Below are 16,232 nucleotides of genomic sequence, written 5' to 3'. Positions count from 1 at the left end.
CTCCAACTCATCCGTCCCCAGCTGGGGTAGCTCCCAGTCCGAAAAATAAAATGAGGCCTAGCTGCTGCCCCGCCCCCACAAGCTGGTGAGGGGCCGGCGGGGCCATTCTGCGCGTGGCGCCATAGAGCTTCCCCGGGCACGTGCCCTGGCTCGCGGCTGCGGTCCCCGGAGTCACGTGGCTGCGGCCACCAGGGCCCACGAGGTTTGCGCGCCATCTGGCGGCCGCGTGGCCTGGAATCGCTCCCCGTCCCTCTCCCAGAAGGCCCGCATAAGGAGGAGGAGGAGGCGGCCTCAGCATCATCCTCCGGGAAATGGGGCCAGTGCAGTCGCCCCGCCGCTGCCAAATCCCCTCCTCCGGCTTTCTTCTTGTTCCAGGAACACGCCGAGCCCGTTCCACCTCGGGGCTTTGGCACTGGCTGTTCCTTCGACCTGGGATTTGCCTCCCCCGTCTTTCTTCAGGGATGGAACCTCTTTGTCATTCTGGTCTATGCTCAAAGGCCTCCCCAGAGAGGCCCTCCCTGACCACCAACCTGAACAGCACTCCCAGGAACTAGCGTATCACTCTATTTTCTGCACGGCGCTTGTCACAGCTGTAGATGTTTTACTGAGAGGTTTACTGGACATCTCCCCAACTGCTCCCTGAGCTCTCTGAGAACCAGGAATGAGTGTTCTATGAGGGACTAGGAGAGGGAGTCAGGATCCTGAGACCTGGGACATGTTCAGTAGCCTCCAGGGCCCCCAACCTTCCACACCTGACCCTGTCAAAGGAGGGGGTGTTTAGGGTTGCCAGGCCCAGGTAGCCGAGGCAGAGCGGAGGTTGACAGGAAAGGGCAGGAGCGCTGTCTGGTGTGTAGGGGCATCTGCCCCTGCCCCCGTCTTGCTCGGGAAGGAACCAGGTTGGAGACAGAGAGGGGCCCACCTTCCCCCAATCATCCAGGCCTAGGGGAAGAGCAGCTCCTTTCTCGCTCTTTAATCTCGTTCTGCTCTCTTGACACAGTCCCAGCAGTGCAGCCCCAGGTGCCAGCTCCAAAACTCGGGCGGGGTCGGGGGGACCTGCCCTGAGGGCCCAGCCCTGGAGCGGGGCAGAGGCGCCTCCTTCTGGCCCGAGGTCCTGGCGGCTGGCCGCGGCTGTCCCGGCCCCGGCAGACTCGGGCATGGTGTCCGATGGGATGAATAAATAGGGGCGTTTAGTGGTTGGGTGGATCAGGCGGGCTTGTGGTCCGGGTGGCTTTTGAGCGTGTGGAACTTGACGCTGTCCAGCTTCTCGAAGCGCTTCCCGCAGCGCTCGCACGTGAAGTTGTACTGCACCTCGGCCGTGTGCTTCTTCATGTGCCAGTTGAGCGACGCACGCTGTCGGCACTGGTAGCCACAGATCTCGCACCTGCAGGGGAGCACGCGGGAGGCACCAGGGGTGCGGGGTCAGAGAGGGCGGGGCAAAAGGGAGCAGCACCGGGGAGGGGCCGCCTCGGGGGCGGGACACAACCACTAAGGCTGGGCAGACCACTGGAAGGGGCGGGGCACCATCTGGGGTGGGAGCACTCTGAAAACCCCACAGATGCAACACTGGGGACGTCGCCCGCCCTTGGGAGCTGCCCTGTGAGAGTCCAGGCCCGGATGCCCTCCCAGCCCCTCGCGGGAAGCCCGTCACTCACTGCAGAGGCGTCTCGCCTGTGTGCGTGCGCCGGTGCACCTCCAGGTGGTTTTTCCTCTTAAAGGACTTGCCGCAGGTTTCACAGGTGAATTCACGGACACCTGGGGGAGACGCGGGGCTGAGCAGGCCGCCGTCGAGAGAGGGGTTTGTGGGGTCACTGCGGCATTGCCGAGACCCAGTAGTGCGCAAGGCCTCTGGGCGCAGGCAGACGAAAGCCCACATCCTCTGGGCACGAATACCGACTATAATAGCTAAGGCAGCTAGAACAAAGGACAGCTACGGCCCCGCACGAGGCTCGCAGGCTGCCCAGGAACGCGACTGGGCAGAGCAGGAATGCGTACTCGGATTCCTGAGGTACACAGGGTGCAAACTGCCAAGTTAAAGTGGGGCTCAATTTGACTCTAATGTTTCACATATTGGGGCGATCTCACATAAACATCCAAAGTTCCAGCCTCTCGAAAAACCTGAAGCCGTGCCCTCCTGCTGGGTATAGGCACCAGTGCTCCCCATGAGGCCCGCACCCCGTGTCCTGGGTTAAGGAGGCGCCTGGAGCAGACGGAACAGAAATCCTGGCCCAAGTTCACTTCCCCACCCTGCCCACCTGGGGTGGTTCACTGTCCCCCCTCAGTCCTGGAACTGAGTCCCACGTGAGAATTGCTCATGGAAGTGGGGAGGCCAAGGGCCAAGTTGGGGAAGAGATAGCCAACCCCTGCCCAGCTCCACATGCCTTAGAATAGCAGATGTCCCTGTGACCCGTGTAGTGACAGCTTACTGACTACTTGGGAGGTGCCCAGCGGGCCCTAAGTCAAGCACTTTACTTCCACCGTCTCACACCAGCCCTTGTGGTGGACACAGAGGAGGCTCAGAGAGGGGCAGTCCGTGTCTGGGTTTCAGCCTGCCTGCCCCAGCCCCGGCCCCAGCTCCCAGGCCCAGGCCCCCGTGCCTTTGGCTCAAGCTGCCAGCCCCTCCCCGGCCTGACCTGAGTGGATGATCATGTGCCGCCGAAGGTGGTTGGATAAATAGAACTTCTTGCCGCAGCCGGGGTGAGGGCACACCTTGGTCTTCCCTTTCCGATGCACAAGGTTGACGTGGTTCTGGGGGCAAGAGGGGCAGGAGTGGGGCTGCGGGTGCCATGGGCCCGCCTCTGGAGCTCTCCAGGGTGGGGACAGATGAGGGCCAGCTAGGGCTGGCCTCCCTGGAAGAGGAAGAGGAAGAGGGGTGCCCTTGCCCTTGAGCAGGGACTCCCAGATCCGAGCCGGGGGCCAGGGGCACAACTGGGATCAAAGAGCAGCTTACTGAGCACCTACTCCAGCCAGGCTCTGGGCTGGGGCATCAGTCAGCCTTGTCAGAACCATGGGAAGGGGATCAGCCATGAGCCCAGTTTGTGGATGGGGAAACTAAGGCTCTGGAGGCTTAGTGGTTTGGCCCGTGTCTCACAGGTGGGCAGTGGCAGGGCTAGGACCGGAGTCCAGGGCTGTCAGCCCCACAGCGGCACTTTGCATAGTGCTAAGCTGCCCCTAGCGCCTGGAGCAGGCAGCCCCCAAGTCATTCATTCTTTTGTTCTTTCATTCTTTAACTCACTAGCACAACTGCTCCAGCGCCCAGCATCAGGCCTGGCACCCGGTAGGTGCTCAACACGTGCTTAATGAAAACATGACTTGGCAAATCCAAAGTTCTCCTGGTGCCACATCCTGCGCCAGGAGTGGGCATGTGACGGGATCCTGTCTCTGCTCTCAGGGCACCCTGTCCAGACCTCAGAGGGCAAACAGCAGGTATGTCCTGGTAGTGCAGTGACCCGGGGCTGGGGGGACTAGGGTGGGCTTCCTGGCGGAGGGGCGTCCTCAGTTGAGCTTGGAGAGGAAGCATCGTGAGCTGACAGGGTGGCCTGGGCAAAGGCAGGAAGAGTTCAGGCGGCTGGAAGAGGGGTAGTCTGTGGGGAGCCACCAGGACCAGGCAGGCCCCCGGGGTGTGCAGAGAGAGGCTGTGGCTGGTTGAGGAGGCAGGATGGCTGGGGCTGGAGAGCAGGAGGGGAGGGCACAGAGGTGACGGCTGCCTCTCTGTGGCTGAGGCTGAGATCACCTGGGGCTGGGTGGGTGCACGGCAGGCAGGCCAGTGGCACCTGGAGGGGCCGGGTGGGGCCCTCCACGAGCCGCACTGCCCAGACCCAGCGCGCAGGCAGCCCGACACAGAAGCAGTCCCACCCAGCCCACTTGGATGGCGGCCTCACCTGGAAGCTGCTGAGGGCCACGTAGACCTGGCTGCAGCCCTCGTAAGGGCAGTGGAACATCTCAAGCAGGCCATCGGCGTCCATCACCCGCGATCGCTTGCTTCGCCGCCTCCTGGAGGGGAAGGGCCCATGGCGTCGGGGCTCTGACACCAGGAGGGCTGCGGGCCCGAGGGCCGCTCCTCGTCCCTCCTCTCCCCCGCCTGCCCCAGCACCCACTTCTCGGGCTCCTTGGGGATCTCATAGATGATGGCTGACATGTCGCTGCCGTCCAGCTCCTCCCCGTCCGCCTCTGCCTCGGGCTCTGCGCTCTCAGGCACCGTCGCAGCCAGCTCTGCCAGTTCTGGGGCCACCGGCTCCTCCTTTTCCTTCTTGAGCACGTGCAGGTCCTCCTTCTCTACGGGGGTGGACACAGGGTGAGTGTCCGTGGGGACTAAGGCTGCTGAGGAGCTTCCTCTGGGGCCATTACTCGCCCTCCCCTTCCCAGGTCCCATCATGGCCCCCCCAACCTCCCAGACTGGCACGGCCCCCCAGACCTTTCTTGGTCTCAATGCCTGTCATGGCGTCAGGTTCCACGGTGCTGGGCTGGCTGCCCTCTGGCTCTGTCTGGGTGTAGGCGGCCACACCCTCCATCATTGCGCAGGGCACCTCATCACCCAGGCCCCCTCCGGGGGCACCGTTGCCTGCTGCCACGTTGAGGTGGATGCCCTCGGCTGTGAGGGCATCGTAGCCAGGGCCGGCAATGATGATCACCTGTGAACCGGGCACCATGCCTGGCATGGGACAGCTGGCCACCACCTCACCCAGTGCCTCCTGGGGCATGTTCTCAAAGAGGGTGCTAGGGCCCGGGCCCACTTGCACGGGCACCGGCACGCACACCACTGTCTCCAGGGCTTCGGGCCCGCTGCTGGCCGGGTTGGGGCACAGTGGGGTGCCCTGCTCAGCCAGGCTCTCCACGTGGTGGACATCGAAGGGGATGTGCATGCCCTCCTGTGTGATGAGCCCGCTGCTGCCCGCTGGGCTGGTGGGGGTAACTGCCGCCATCGCCACTGTCGCCTTGGCCTGCTGGCCCTCAGGGGGCTCCTCGGAGCCGGAGCTGGAGCTGGACGAGTCAGAGCTGCCGGCCACCAGGCCATTGCCCACTGTGGTGACAGAGGAGAGGGGACAGTTACGACAGTGGCGGCAGCAGCTGGTATTGCTTGAAGGCTCCCCGGGGGCTGAGCACTGTGACTCCCCTACCCCCATAAGAGCGGTCAGCTCGGTCCATATCCTCCACAGCCGGCCCTACTCCTTGAGATGCTCTCCTGACTCAGCCTCCAGACCCACACTCAGGTTCCTGGCTCCTCCCTGGTGGCCCCTGCTCAGCCTCTTCTGTTCTTATGGGCCTGGGAGGCTCTCACTGGGGCCTCTCCTCAGCGCTCCACTCATCCCAGGGTATCCACCAGGCTCATACCACCCTCATCCTTGACACCAGCTGGGTGTCCAACAATTCGATTCAGTTCTGACACTATCTGTCTGGAGACAGTGTCAGACCCTGAGGGTTAAAGAGCTCAGTCCCACAAGGCTGCCCCCACTTCAGATTTCAGTCACAAGTCCCGGGTCACCCATACTTCCGGCTATAAAGCAGAGGTTCCCACAGCGCCCTCCTCAGCTTTGGTAATTTGCTAGAACAACTCACAGAACTCAAGAAAGTGCTCTACTTCTGATCACAGTTTTATTATAAAGGATACAACTCAGCAATGGCCGGATGAACAGATATACAAGGGAAGGTAATCGGTAGGGGGGCGGGGGGAGGTTGGGGGTTGCCACGGAGCTGCCATGCTCTCTACAGACACGTAAATCTCCCAGCGCCTCAACGTGTCCACCGACCTGGAAGCTCTCGGATCACTGTTTAAGAGTTTTTATAGGGACTTCCCTGGCGGTCCAGTGGTTAAGACTCCATGCTCCCAAAACAGGGGGCACGGGTTCGATCCCTGGTCGGGGAACTAAGATCCTGCATGCCACACGGCGTGGCCAAAAAAATAAAAATAAAAAATAAATAAAAGAGTTTTTATAACCCAGTTTCTAGCCCCCATCTGCTCCTGGGGGCTGGGGGTGGGGCTGAGAGCTGCCACCCTCTAACCCTGGGTTTGGCCTTTCTGGGGACCAGCCCCCATCGTAAAGCTATCTAGGGGCCCCTCCCTGAGTCACTTCATTAGACTCAGGTGTGTTCCCAAGGGGCCTCTTGCGAAAGGGGCTCATTACAAACACTGTTTACAAACTGAAGGTCTGTGGCAACCCTGCCTCGGGCAAGTCTATTGGCGCCATTCTTCCAACAGCATTTGATCACTCTGGGTCACGTTTTGGTAACCGTTGAAACTTTTTCATTATTATTATATTTGTTATGGTGACCTGTGATCAATGATCTTTGATGTTACTATTGCAAAAGGATTGCCACTCACTGAAGGCTCAGATGATGGTGGAATTTTTTTAGCAATAAAGTATTTTTAAAAATTTTATTATCTATCTATCTATCTATCTATCTATCTATCTATCTATCTATCATTGGCCGAGCAGCATACTCAGCAGGCAGGATCTTAGTTCCCTGACCAGGGATTGAACCCGTGCCCCCTGCAGTGGGAATGCAGAGTCCTAACCACTGGACAGCCAGGGAAGTCCCCAGCAACAAAGTATTTTTAAATTAAGGAATGTACCTTTTTTTTCCCCACAATGCTATTGCACACTTAATAGACCACAGTATAGTGTAAACATAACTTTTATATGCACTGGGAAACCAAAAAGTTCGTGAGACTCCTTTTATTTCGATATTCACTTTATTGTGGTGGTCTGGAATCAAACCTGCAATATCGCCTAGGTCTGCCTGCATCTATTTTTATTATACCGTCACCACCCATACCCCAGTGTCTCCAGTGGACAGTTCTCGCCTGGACCTCCCGCGGAGCTGCAGTCCATCACGCCCCACTGCTCCCTCTGAGGGGTCTTACAGGCATCTCAGACTCTAGGCTCCGAATCTTCCCTCAGAGAAAGGCTGCATGGCTCACAGACACCCCCGTCTCAGCGGGCGGCAGCTCTGCCCTTCCAGTTGCTCAGGCCAAAGTCCTGGGGCTCTCCTTGACTTCTCCCTTTCTCTCACACCCACTTCCAATCTGTCAGCAAAACCTGTTGGCGCTGCTTCCAAAATACATCCCCAGGCTGACGGCTTCTCCTACCTCCCCCGCACACCCTGGTCACGGCCCCGCCAGCCCTCTGCCAGGACCATGCAGTTCCTTCTTCTGGGTGCCCCCGCTCCCATCCTTGCCCACCCCCAAGTCTGTCCTCCCCTCACTGGCCAGGGGGAGCCTGTGAACACCTGCTCAGGTCACGTCCCTCTTTGACTGAGAATCTGCTCATCACTTCCTGTGGAAGAGATAGGCCAGCTGCTCACCAAACCCGTCTCTTCCTCCTGACACCTGGTGGACTACATGTCCCAGCATCCTTTGCCATTAGGTGTGCAATACAGCTGAGTCTCACCGGAATGCGGGGGGAAGTGAGCTGTGTCGGGTCACAGGAGCTGGGGTGCGTCTATCTCGGCAGCTGGTCTTACCTCAGTTAACGCCCTTCCCAACTCACTTGGCATAGCAGCCAAAGCCCTCACCATGGCCACACAGCCTGAACATGTGCCCCTGTCACCTCCTCTCCAGCCCCACTGACCTCCCTTCTGTGCCCAGGGACACTGGGCAGGTTTCTGCCTCAGGGCCTCTGCACTCGCCACTCTCTCTGCCTGAACCCTCTTTTCTCAGACACCTGCGTGGGCTCCCTCCTTCACCTCCATCAGACCCTTCCTCAAATGGTATTTTTTCAGGGAGGCCTCTGACCACTTGGTCTCAAATAGCACCCTTTTCTCTCCTTTATTTTCCCCCCAATACTTACCGCCTTCCACTGCACTCTAGATTTTACTTGTTTATCTTGTTTACTGTCTGCTTCCCCTTTATACCGTAAACTCCACAAGGATGGGGGTCCCTGTGCACAGGCCCCAGTGCCCAGGTACACAGTGCTGCTTGGTACACATTGAGTGCACGTTTATAAAAATGAATGAACCCATGACCAAGGCTGTGATGAAGGCCAAGAGGGCTGGCATCTTACCCAGGTGTTTGGTGCTAATGTCTGCAAGCAGGGAGAAACTGGGGACAGGAAAAATGAATGCCTGCCCCTTAAGTTACACACACTCGTGACACAGTTTGGGTGTGCTGTCTGGGTACTACGTGTTCTACACTCCCAGAGGGTCACATGGAGAGTGCAGGCTGACTGCCGGGGCGGGATCCTGGTGCCCACTCCTCCAGCTGTGTGAAGGGGGGGTGCCTTATAACCTCTCTGGGCCTGGGGATAACTTGGTACCTACTCAGGGGCTGTTTGGGGTATTTAATGAGTAAATAGGACAGCAGAACTTACAGTAAGCACCCTATCAGTGTTTCCCATTATCGTTATTATCCTAACACCCCATCCCTGACTCAGCCCTGGGGCAGCAGCAGGGGCAGGGTAGGGCGATCGCCCCTCCTTCTAACACCCTGTAATCTGCAGGGTGGATTGAGCCCCGTGGCTCCGCTATGAAGGAGGGGCAGTTGCCTAGTGAGTTGGGGGCACGGCCAGGGCCTGTGCCTGGATCCCCAATTACAATGTCCGGCTGTTAAGCCGACGCTGGACTTCTTGCCAGTTGATAACGACATTAATGACAGAATTGGCAGGGCACCCACCGGCCTCCCACAGTCCTGCTGCGAGGTCTTCTTACTGAGTGCGAGGTGGCAGGGCCGCCCTCGGCAGAGAACTGATAAGGGTGCTGCGGAGGGACCAGGCTGGGACAGGGACACAGCCACTCCCTCACAGAAGATCTGGCTAATCGATTCCAGCATTCATTCCTGAGAGCCCAGATCCAGAGGGCACTGGTATCAGAGTTGGGTTGGGCTGTCAGGGGACTCCTCTGGGTGCCACCCCCATCCCAGCCAGACCCAGTGCCAGATGGGCCAGTCACATTACTCCCAGGGCCTCGGTTTCCTCGACTGCTAATGACAGGGCTGTCATTAGGCTGCGGAGGATTCAGGGTGGTTTGGGGCAGGGCCTGGAGTCGGGAGGACAAGACGGCTGAGGGGCTGGCTGCACACTGGGAGCCTGGCTGACACACAACGGGACAGCCGTTGGCTGGGGTGCCCACCTGGAACACCTCTCGCCCACGGCTTCCCCTCGGCCAGCTGGGATGCCACCTGCTCAGAGATGCCTGCCAGCGCGGGCTCAGCCCTGGTAACTGACCCCACCCTCAGCTCCGGCAGGGTGCCTGGCAGAGGGCCCCATGCTCCCCCTGATGCCAAGCCCCCGAGGCAGGCGGGCAGCCCCTCACCACCCATGGCATCTCCTCTGCTCCCCTACCAGGGCCAATTGGACCTTCATAAATGAGTCCCTCCCAGTCCTGAGAAGGACTCCAGCTCACATGTGTGTGTGACCAATGTGGGATGGCAGGGGAGGGGCTGGGCAGTGAGAGATGGGGACGGTGGGGCCGTGGTGTGGAGGAGAGAGAAAGGGATGAAAATGGGAGTGAGAGAGTGAGATGGAGGAGAGACAGTGGGAAGAAGAGAGAAAACGAAAGGAGATGCGAGAGAGAGAGAGAGAGAGAGAGAGAGAGAGAGAGGATGAAACACAGAAAGGTGAAAGGGGAGGATCAGGAACAAGAGAAAGCTCAAGAGCAGAGAACGGGGTGTAAGGAGGAGAACAGGCTGGAGGGCGGGAAATACGGTGAGGCTGCGAGAGACAGTGCAGAGCCTGAGAGAGAGCCGGAGGATGTAAAGGAGAACAAAGAGGCCAGGAGAGGCCCAGCACCTGCCTGTCCCTCCAGCCGCTGAGCCAGGTTCCTGGACCTCAGCCCTGCCTGTGACTGACCTCAGGCCCAGATGAGCAAACTGCGCCGCACCTTGGCTGTCCCTCCGCAAAATGGGGACCAGCTCTTGGGCTCTGCAAGGGCTCAAAGACTGCAAGGCCATCCAGAGCCAGGGCCATGTCAGCTGCTGTGAGGTCTGCGACGCTGGCCTGAGGCTGGCAGGGCCCATGAGGGGCTGTAGAGACCCAAACACTGGAGGCCACCATGAGCCCTCCCCTCGCAGACCCACCTTTGTCACTCTCAGGGTCTGAGTCGCTGAGCGGCTTCAGGGGCGAGTGCAGGTCTTGGAAGTAGCGGTGCCCAGCCTCGCACTGCCACACAGCCGTGGTGTACAGGCCAAAGGTGGGGTCCAGCTCGGCGAGGTGTGGCTCGTAGGGGCAGCGGTGCTTGTGGTCCTCGTACCAGATCACCACGTTCTTCAGGCAGTTTACGTTGCGTCGCCGCCCTGCGCACGTGGGGCACGGGCAGGCATGAGGGGCACGGCTCACCCCTACCACCCTCTCTGGGCAGCACGGCCCCCAGAACCACATGGGTCTTATAGCTCTGGGGGTTGAGACACCCTCCTGAGTATTATCCAGGCCTGTCCCCAGTTTACAGATGAGGAAACTGAGGCTCAGAGATGTGAGACCTGCCCCGGAGACAACAGAGACTGGCAGGGAATGTCCTCATTGTTTGAGTCAAGTCATATACATAATAAAGCCTGGTGTATGGCAGGTGCTCACGCAACGACTGTCAGCTGTTAGTTACAGTTATAATCGTCCTCATCAACTCAGCGTCTCCCGCCTGCACCAGCTCAGTCCCTCGGCCCTAGTCTCCCAGCTCTCACCCTTGCCCCCGGCAGCTGACAGAGGGCGTCTCTGAACACTTGAGTCAGGGCCACATCCCTTCTCTACTCAAAATCCACCAGGGCAGACTTCCCTGGTGGCGCAGTGGTTAAGACTCTGCCTGCCAATGCGGCGGACACGGGTTCGAGCCCTGGTCCGGGAAGATCCCACGTGCCGTGGAGCAACTAAGCCCACGAGCCACAAATACTGAGCCTGTGCACCACAACTACTGAAGCCGTGCGCCTAGAGCCCGTTGCTCTGCAACAAGAGAAGATACTGCAATGAGAAGCCCGTGCACCGCAAGGAAGAGTAGCCCCCACTCGCCGCAACTAGAGAAAGCCCGCACGCAGCAATGAAGACCCAATGCAGCCAAAAGAAAAAATCCACCAGGGCTCCCACCTCAATGGGGGTAAGAGCCAAAGTCCTCCCTGAGGTTCACCAGGCCCTGTGTGTTCTGCCCTGTCACCTCCTGCTGCTGCTGTCCTGGATCACTCCACTCGAGCCTCAGGGTCTCCTCCCTGTTCCTAAACTAGGCAAGTATGGCCCTGCCTCAGGACCTCTGCAAGGGCTGTGCCCTCTTCCTCTAGACACCTGCCTTGCCCCTCGCCCTTCACTCAGCTCTGAAGGTGTGCCCCTGACCTTCCGGGCTGGGAGATGACGGGGCCGGGGGGACCAAGGACACACCTCTCGGCCTGGGGGTCTCAGTCTTAGCTCGGCTTCTGCCTCTGAGCACCGTGATAAGTAGAGGGGCTCACTGCCATCAGACGGCCGTCCCTGGACCACCAGCCCTCACCCTGCTGGACATGGCCTGGGACCCACAGCCCAGGGCTCAGGGGCCGTGCTCAGGGGGTGGGAGTACGCACTCCAGCCTCTGCTCCGACTGCCCTCGCCCGGCTCCCCTTGAGCCTGGCACAGCACACGCCCTTTAGGCCTGGGCACAAGCTGCTCCCTCTGCTCTGCCTGGCTCTTCCCCGGCTGACTCCCACGCACCGGGCAGGAGAGCAGAGGAGCAAAGGGGACCCCTCGGGAGACACGTGGTCCTGGGTTTGCAGTTTGGCCCGGCCACTTTCTGGCTGTGCAGCCTGGGGCAGTGACTCAGCCTTTCTGTGTCAGATGGGGATGATGAGAGCACCCCCGGTGGGCACAGCACAGGTTCGGGGCCCCTCCAACCCTTCCTATCCCATCCCCACCCCCGACCCAGGCTGGGTCAGACCCCTCCTCTGGGCCCCCCCGTGCCTCTACTTCCCCACCACAGCCCTGCTCAGCCTGTCCCCTGTCTTTCCTATGAGACTGCGGGCTCTGGGAGGGCAGGGCTGGGTCTGTCCCGGACTGCACGGCTCCTGGCACACGCGGACCCTCCACAAGCGGTCCCTGAGGGAGGGAGGGAACCAACCACAAAGCAACTTACTCCCAACGCCACCTCCACCCTGGTTGCAGCGCCACTTACTTTTCTTCCGCTTTGGCTTTTTGGGGACTTGCTCCCAAGGCTTCCTGTAACAGAGAGAGGGGGCAGCGGGGAGTGAGCTTGGGGCCTGATGGATGATGACATGCCAATCCTGCTGGGGTAGAATGTGGGCTTCCGCTTCCTGGGCCAGGTCTACTTCCCCTGCCCCTTCACTTGGGCTCTCCTGCACCAACAGCAGCCCTGGCAGGGGTCTACTGTCATGAACCACCTCACGGAGTGGGAAACTGAGGCCCTGAGGGTAAAGCCGCCTGCCCAGGATCCCGTGGCTGGGGAGTGGATTATCAAGAGAGAGCTTATTCGGGGAGCCTGACCTAATCAGGGGAGCCTTTAAAAGGGCCCTGCTGAAGTCAGAGACTGGGGGCTGAGAGCATGAGGGGGCCTGTGAGGGACCAGGACCTGAGAACGACCTTGTGGAGCTGAGAGCAGTCCCAGCTGATGGTCAACAAGACCGCAGGGACCCCAGCCGTATAGCCCGGAGGAAATGGATTCTGCCAATGCTCTGAACAAGTCTAGAAGCAGATCTTTCCCTGGGCGAGCTTCTAGGTGACGTTGTGGCGTGCTGATAACTTGATTTCAGCCTCCTGAGACCCTGACTTGAGGAGCCAGCTAAAATGTGCCAGATTCCTGACCTGCAGAAATGTGAGATGATAAATCTGTGGGGTTTTAAAGCCACTAAGTCTGTGGTCATTTGTTACCCAGTAGAACAGTCATGGAGTTGACTTTGGACTACCCCCTCCAAGGACCTGCAGATCCTGGTCCTGAGGCTGGCCCAGAGCCCTGGGGAGATGGTTGGGTCCTAACTGCCTGCTCTATGAGGGTCCTGACCCTGCAGCCAGCTCAGGCCCAAAGGCCACGCCATCATGTCCGCCTACCTCTAGGGCCTTCCTCGCTCTGCCTGGGTCCCAATACCCTGACTGTGTGTCCCAGTGAGCCATGGCCTTGGGGAGCCCAGGGCAGGGCCAGACCCTAAGGCCAGGGGCCCCCATGGCCTCCCACACCAGGATGGCCACCAGATCTGCCAAGCAGGTTCCTGACCCTACATGGCACACTCAGCTGTGACCCAGCACAGGCTCCAGGCAGGTGCTTTGGAGCCATCTCTCCTGGACCTGCTAGGGCCTCCCTTTGCCTTCCTGCCACCATGCTTCAGGACCTGCCCACCTGACTCAGACTGCTTCCCTGCTCTTCCTCTTCTAAACCACAGCAGCAGGCTCTGTGACCCTGGGTGAGTAACCCTGCCTCCCTGTGCCTCAGTTTCCCCATGTGTAGTGTGGGCTCAAAACAGTACCTTCCTCATGGGGTTGGCGTGGGGTCACGCATTGTAAAGAGCCTGGTAATTAAGAATCACTCAGCAAATGGTAACGATGACCATTATGATTCTCAGTATTATCACAGAGCCAGGCACTGGAACACGGGTCTCCTCGCTGTGGTTGGGGCCACGCTCTTGCCACCAACGTCCTGACAACCAGTCCAGGGTCTCTCCTCAGCTCCACCGCCCACCCTAAGTGACTCTTGTCCAGCCTGATAGCAATCCTCAGCCCCAACACCCCATGTCTAGCCCAGGACAGCTCCTTGGGGCTCCTGCCCAGGCTCTGCCCTCTGCCCAGGAATCCATGTCCCCTTGTACCATCCCGGGAGCCTCCCAAGGCTCCACCTCCCCTCCAAGGGGCCAGGCTGGCTGCCTAGATCCTCACCCAAACCCAAATCCAAACACCCGTGACCACCTCCACCCATTCATAGCCTCGCCACGGCTGGGGTGCGGGGAATGCCACATCGTGGTGGAGACAGACTTGGCGTCAGTCAGATCCAAGTTCAAGTCTTATCTCTGCTACTGACTGGCTATGTGACCTCAAGCAGGATTGGTCCCCTCTGGGCCTCAGTTTTCCCATCTGTGAAGTGGGGGTAACCACAGTGCCTCCCACACAGAACTGCCATGCAGTTTGAAGGAATAAATATCCCTTAGTGTATTTTCCTGACTACTCATGTGCCCCGGGGTCAGGTTTTGCCACACACTGCCTGGGGTTGTCTCAGTGCCCCTGCCCCGGTCCTGCACAGCTCCCACACACCTCCAGCTCAGCCAGACAAGCTTCTGTAAATACCACTTTCAGCTTCGGAACCTCCAGGGGCTCCCTCTGGTCAGTGGTTCTCAACTCCAGCTGTACATCAAGTCTCCCTGGAAGCTCTTCAGAAAAAAATACAGGGTCTGCAACTCCACCCAGACTAACTGAATCAGAAACTCCAATAGCTGGGACTCTGGCTTGAAGTTTTATAAGCTCCCAGCATTTCCTGCCCTGCTCTTGGGCATATAAACCAGCCTGCCACCCTGGGGAGGGGGTGGGTACAATTCAACAGGTTCTGGTTGATTCTTGGCCCTCAGAATCTCCCCTGAGAGAAACATGTGAATGTATACAAGTGAAAACCAGGGCAGAACAAGGGTTTTGTTGCAGCACTGTTTGTGACAGGAAACAAACATCATCATGACAGCTAATATCCGGACTGCTCACTATGTGCCTGGCACCGTTTGAGGCCCTCTGCTGTATTTTAACTCATTTAATCATCACATCAACCTATAAGGCAAGAAGAGAAATATTCCTTCCATTACTGCTCATTCTCGAGATTCAGATTATGCAAAGGCCTCTGCCCTCCACCTGAGCAGCTAACTCGGGGTTTCCTCTTCACCTGAGTCTCCCTGGGCAGAGGTGTTCCCCAAGAGCCAAGAGATTTAGGGGAGTGAGATCTGGATTGTGAGGGGTGCTCTGGGAGTGTGGGGCCTCCCCAGTGGCCCCATTCCAGTGTGGGAATGGGGCCACACGCAGTCCCAGGTGGGTCACCGGAACCTCATGAGGGGTAGGGCTGGGTGGCCCGGGGTGTCCAGTCACAGCCCCAGGCTACATTGTGGGAGTTTTAGGGAATGAGGCATGTGACATGCCGGGGACCAGCAGGGACCTCGGGCCCCTCAGGGCTCAGGAGGCGGGGCCGCCCTTCCAGGGACTGGGCCGTTAGAATGCTTGGAGGTGGGGCCCGTACCAGGATTGGGCAGCCAGAGCTCTAGGGGGCAGGGCCAAGCGCCCAGGAGGCGGGTCGAGAGGCTGGGCGTATCCTAGGATTGGGCAGTCGGAGCGAAGGAAGGCGGGGCCGCGAGCCAGGCGCGTCCCAGGACCAGCAGTCAGAGACCCAGGCCGGCAGTCGGGGCGCTGGGCGGGGTTCACAGGTGCCAGGGGCGGGGCCCTGAGGGCGGAGGGGGCGGGACCAGGCTCAGCGGGGGATGGGGGCGTCTCCTCCCTCGCTCCCTCCCTCCGTTGGGCCGGGCCCCCTCACCCGTGGCGGCTGCTACGTTGGCCGCGCTCCAGCGAGATGAGGTAGGCGGCGAGCTTGGCGTCGCTCCAGCCGCTGCGGCGCCGCAGGTCCACCCAGGGCCCGTGCGCCTCGCCCAGGTACACGCGCCGCACGTCGTACTTCTTCCGGGACTCGAGCCGCCGCCGGGCCCGGTCCGACTCCGTGAGCCGCGGGCGGCCCCGCGCCTTGCGGCCCGCCGCGCCCTCCTCGGCGGCCACCTCCCCGCCCGCGCCCGCCTCAGCCTCCGCCTCCGCCTCGGGCTCCGGCGCCCGCTCCGCCATCCCCCCCTCCCTGGTTACTAGCCTCCCCCGTTGTTAGGAGCCCGGCCGGAAGTGGCGCGCATGTTCCGCGCCGCCGAGAAATTTCTCATGGACTCTCACTGGCTCGCGGCGCCAAAAGAAGATCGAGAGTGGAAGCTGCGCATGCGCGCAATAAGCGCCAGCAACAACCCACTCTCCCTTTACTCCCTTCTCTGTTAAACTTTCTGACAAGGCAGAGACGGAAGGGGTAGCGGAAGGTTTGAGGCTGATCTGGGAAGAGCCAGGAGAGCCCGTAGACCCTGGGGTGATGGGGGCTTCTTCCTCCGCACCTTTATCCTGAATGAATTGTGGGGATGACAAAGGAAGGGTGGGAGCTGTCCAGAAAAGGCGGACGGAAGGCCAGCGGCTCGACCGGTCAGTTCTGGATGATGTTTCCATCACTTGAAAAGACGTAACACCAGGCATTAAAGGGGCAGGGACGCTACACTGCCAGAGAGGAGGCAAGGCAGCCCCAAGCCGGAAAACTTTTATTTGCTGTACACTAAGAGGTCATCTCATGCTTTCACACCAGTC

General features: G+C 59.7%; 1 protein-coding gene across 3 annotated transcripts; it reads right to left on the bottom strand.

Moving 5' to 3' along the window:
* Window positions 1-154: 154 nt before the first annotated feature.
* On the bottom strand, window positions 155-15,690 carry ZNF653 (zinc finger protein 653). Of its 3 annotated transcripts, none has more exons than XM_079917797.1 (9): window positions 15,382-15,690; window positions 12,049-12,092; window positions 10,007-10,222; window positions 4,412-5,017; window positions 4,095-4,272; window positions 3,879-3,990; window positions 2,631-2,745; window positions 1,653-1,752; window positions 155-1,381 (listed from the first exon to the last, which is right to left on the bottom strand). In XM_079917797.1, exons 1-9 carry the CDS (start codon window positions 15,678-15,680, stop codon window positions 1,204-1,206), a joined length of 1,848 nt encoding a protein of 615 aa, XP_079773923.1. In that variant the 5' UTR covers window positions 15,681-15,690; the 3' UTR covers window positions 155-1,203. The 3 variants fall into 3 exon arrangements, with proteins under 3 accessions (XP_079773923.1, XP_079773924.1, XP_079773925.1); XM_079917798.1 differs by having other exon boundaries at window positions 1,202-1,381; window positions 1,653-1,769; XM_079917799.1 differs by lacking the exons at window positions 155-1,381; window positions 1,653-1,752 and having other exon boundaries at window positions 2,671-3,665.
* Window positions 15,691-16,232: the final 542 nt, after the last annotated feature.

This window comes from Stenella coeruleoalba (genome assembly GCF_951394435.1).
Source record: "Stenella coeruleoalba genome assembly, chromosome: 3".
Classification (NCBI taxonomy): Eukaryota; Metazoa; Chordata; class Mammalia; order Artiodactyla; family Delphinidae; genus Stenella; species Stenella coeruleoalba.
This window is presented reverse-complemented; position numbering and strand designations above follow the sequence as displayed.

Excerpts from the sequence above, each read along its gene's own strand:
- ZNF653 (XM_079917797.1), bottom strand. The coding sequence starts at position 15,680 with ATGGCGGAGCGGGCGCCGGAGCCCGAGGCGGAGGCGGAGGCTGAGGCG. Across the intron at positions 4,273-4,411 it reads AGGCATTGAGACCAAGAAAG|AGAAGGAGGACCTGCACGTG; the intron begins GTCTGGGGGGCC and ends CCACCCCCGTAG. Across the intron at positions 3,991-4,094 it reads ATCCCCAAGGAGCCCGAGAA|GAGGCGGCGAAGCAAGCGAT; the intron begins GTGGGTGCTGGG and ends CTTCCCCTCCAG.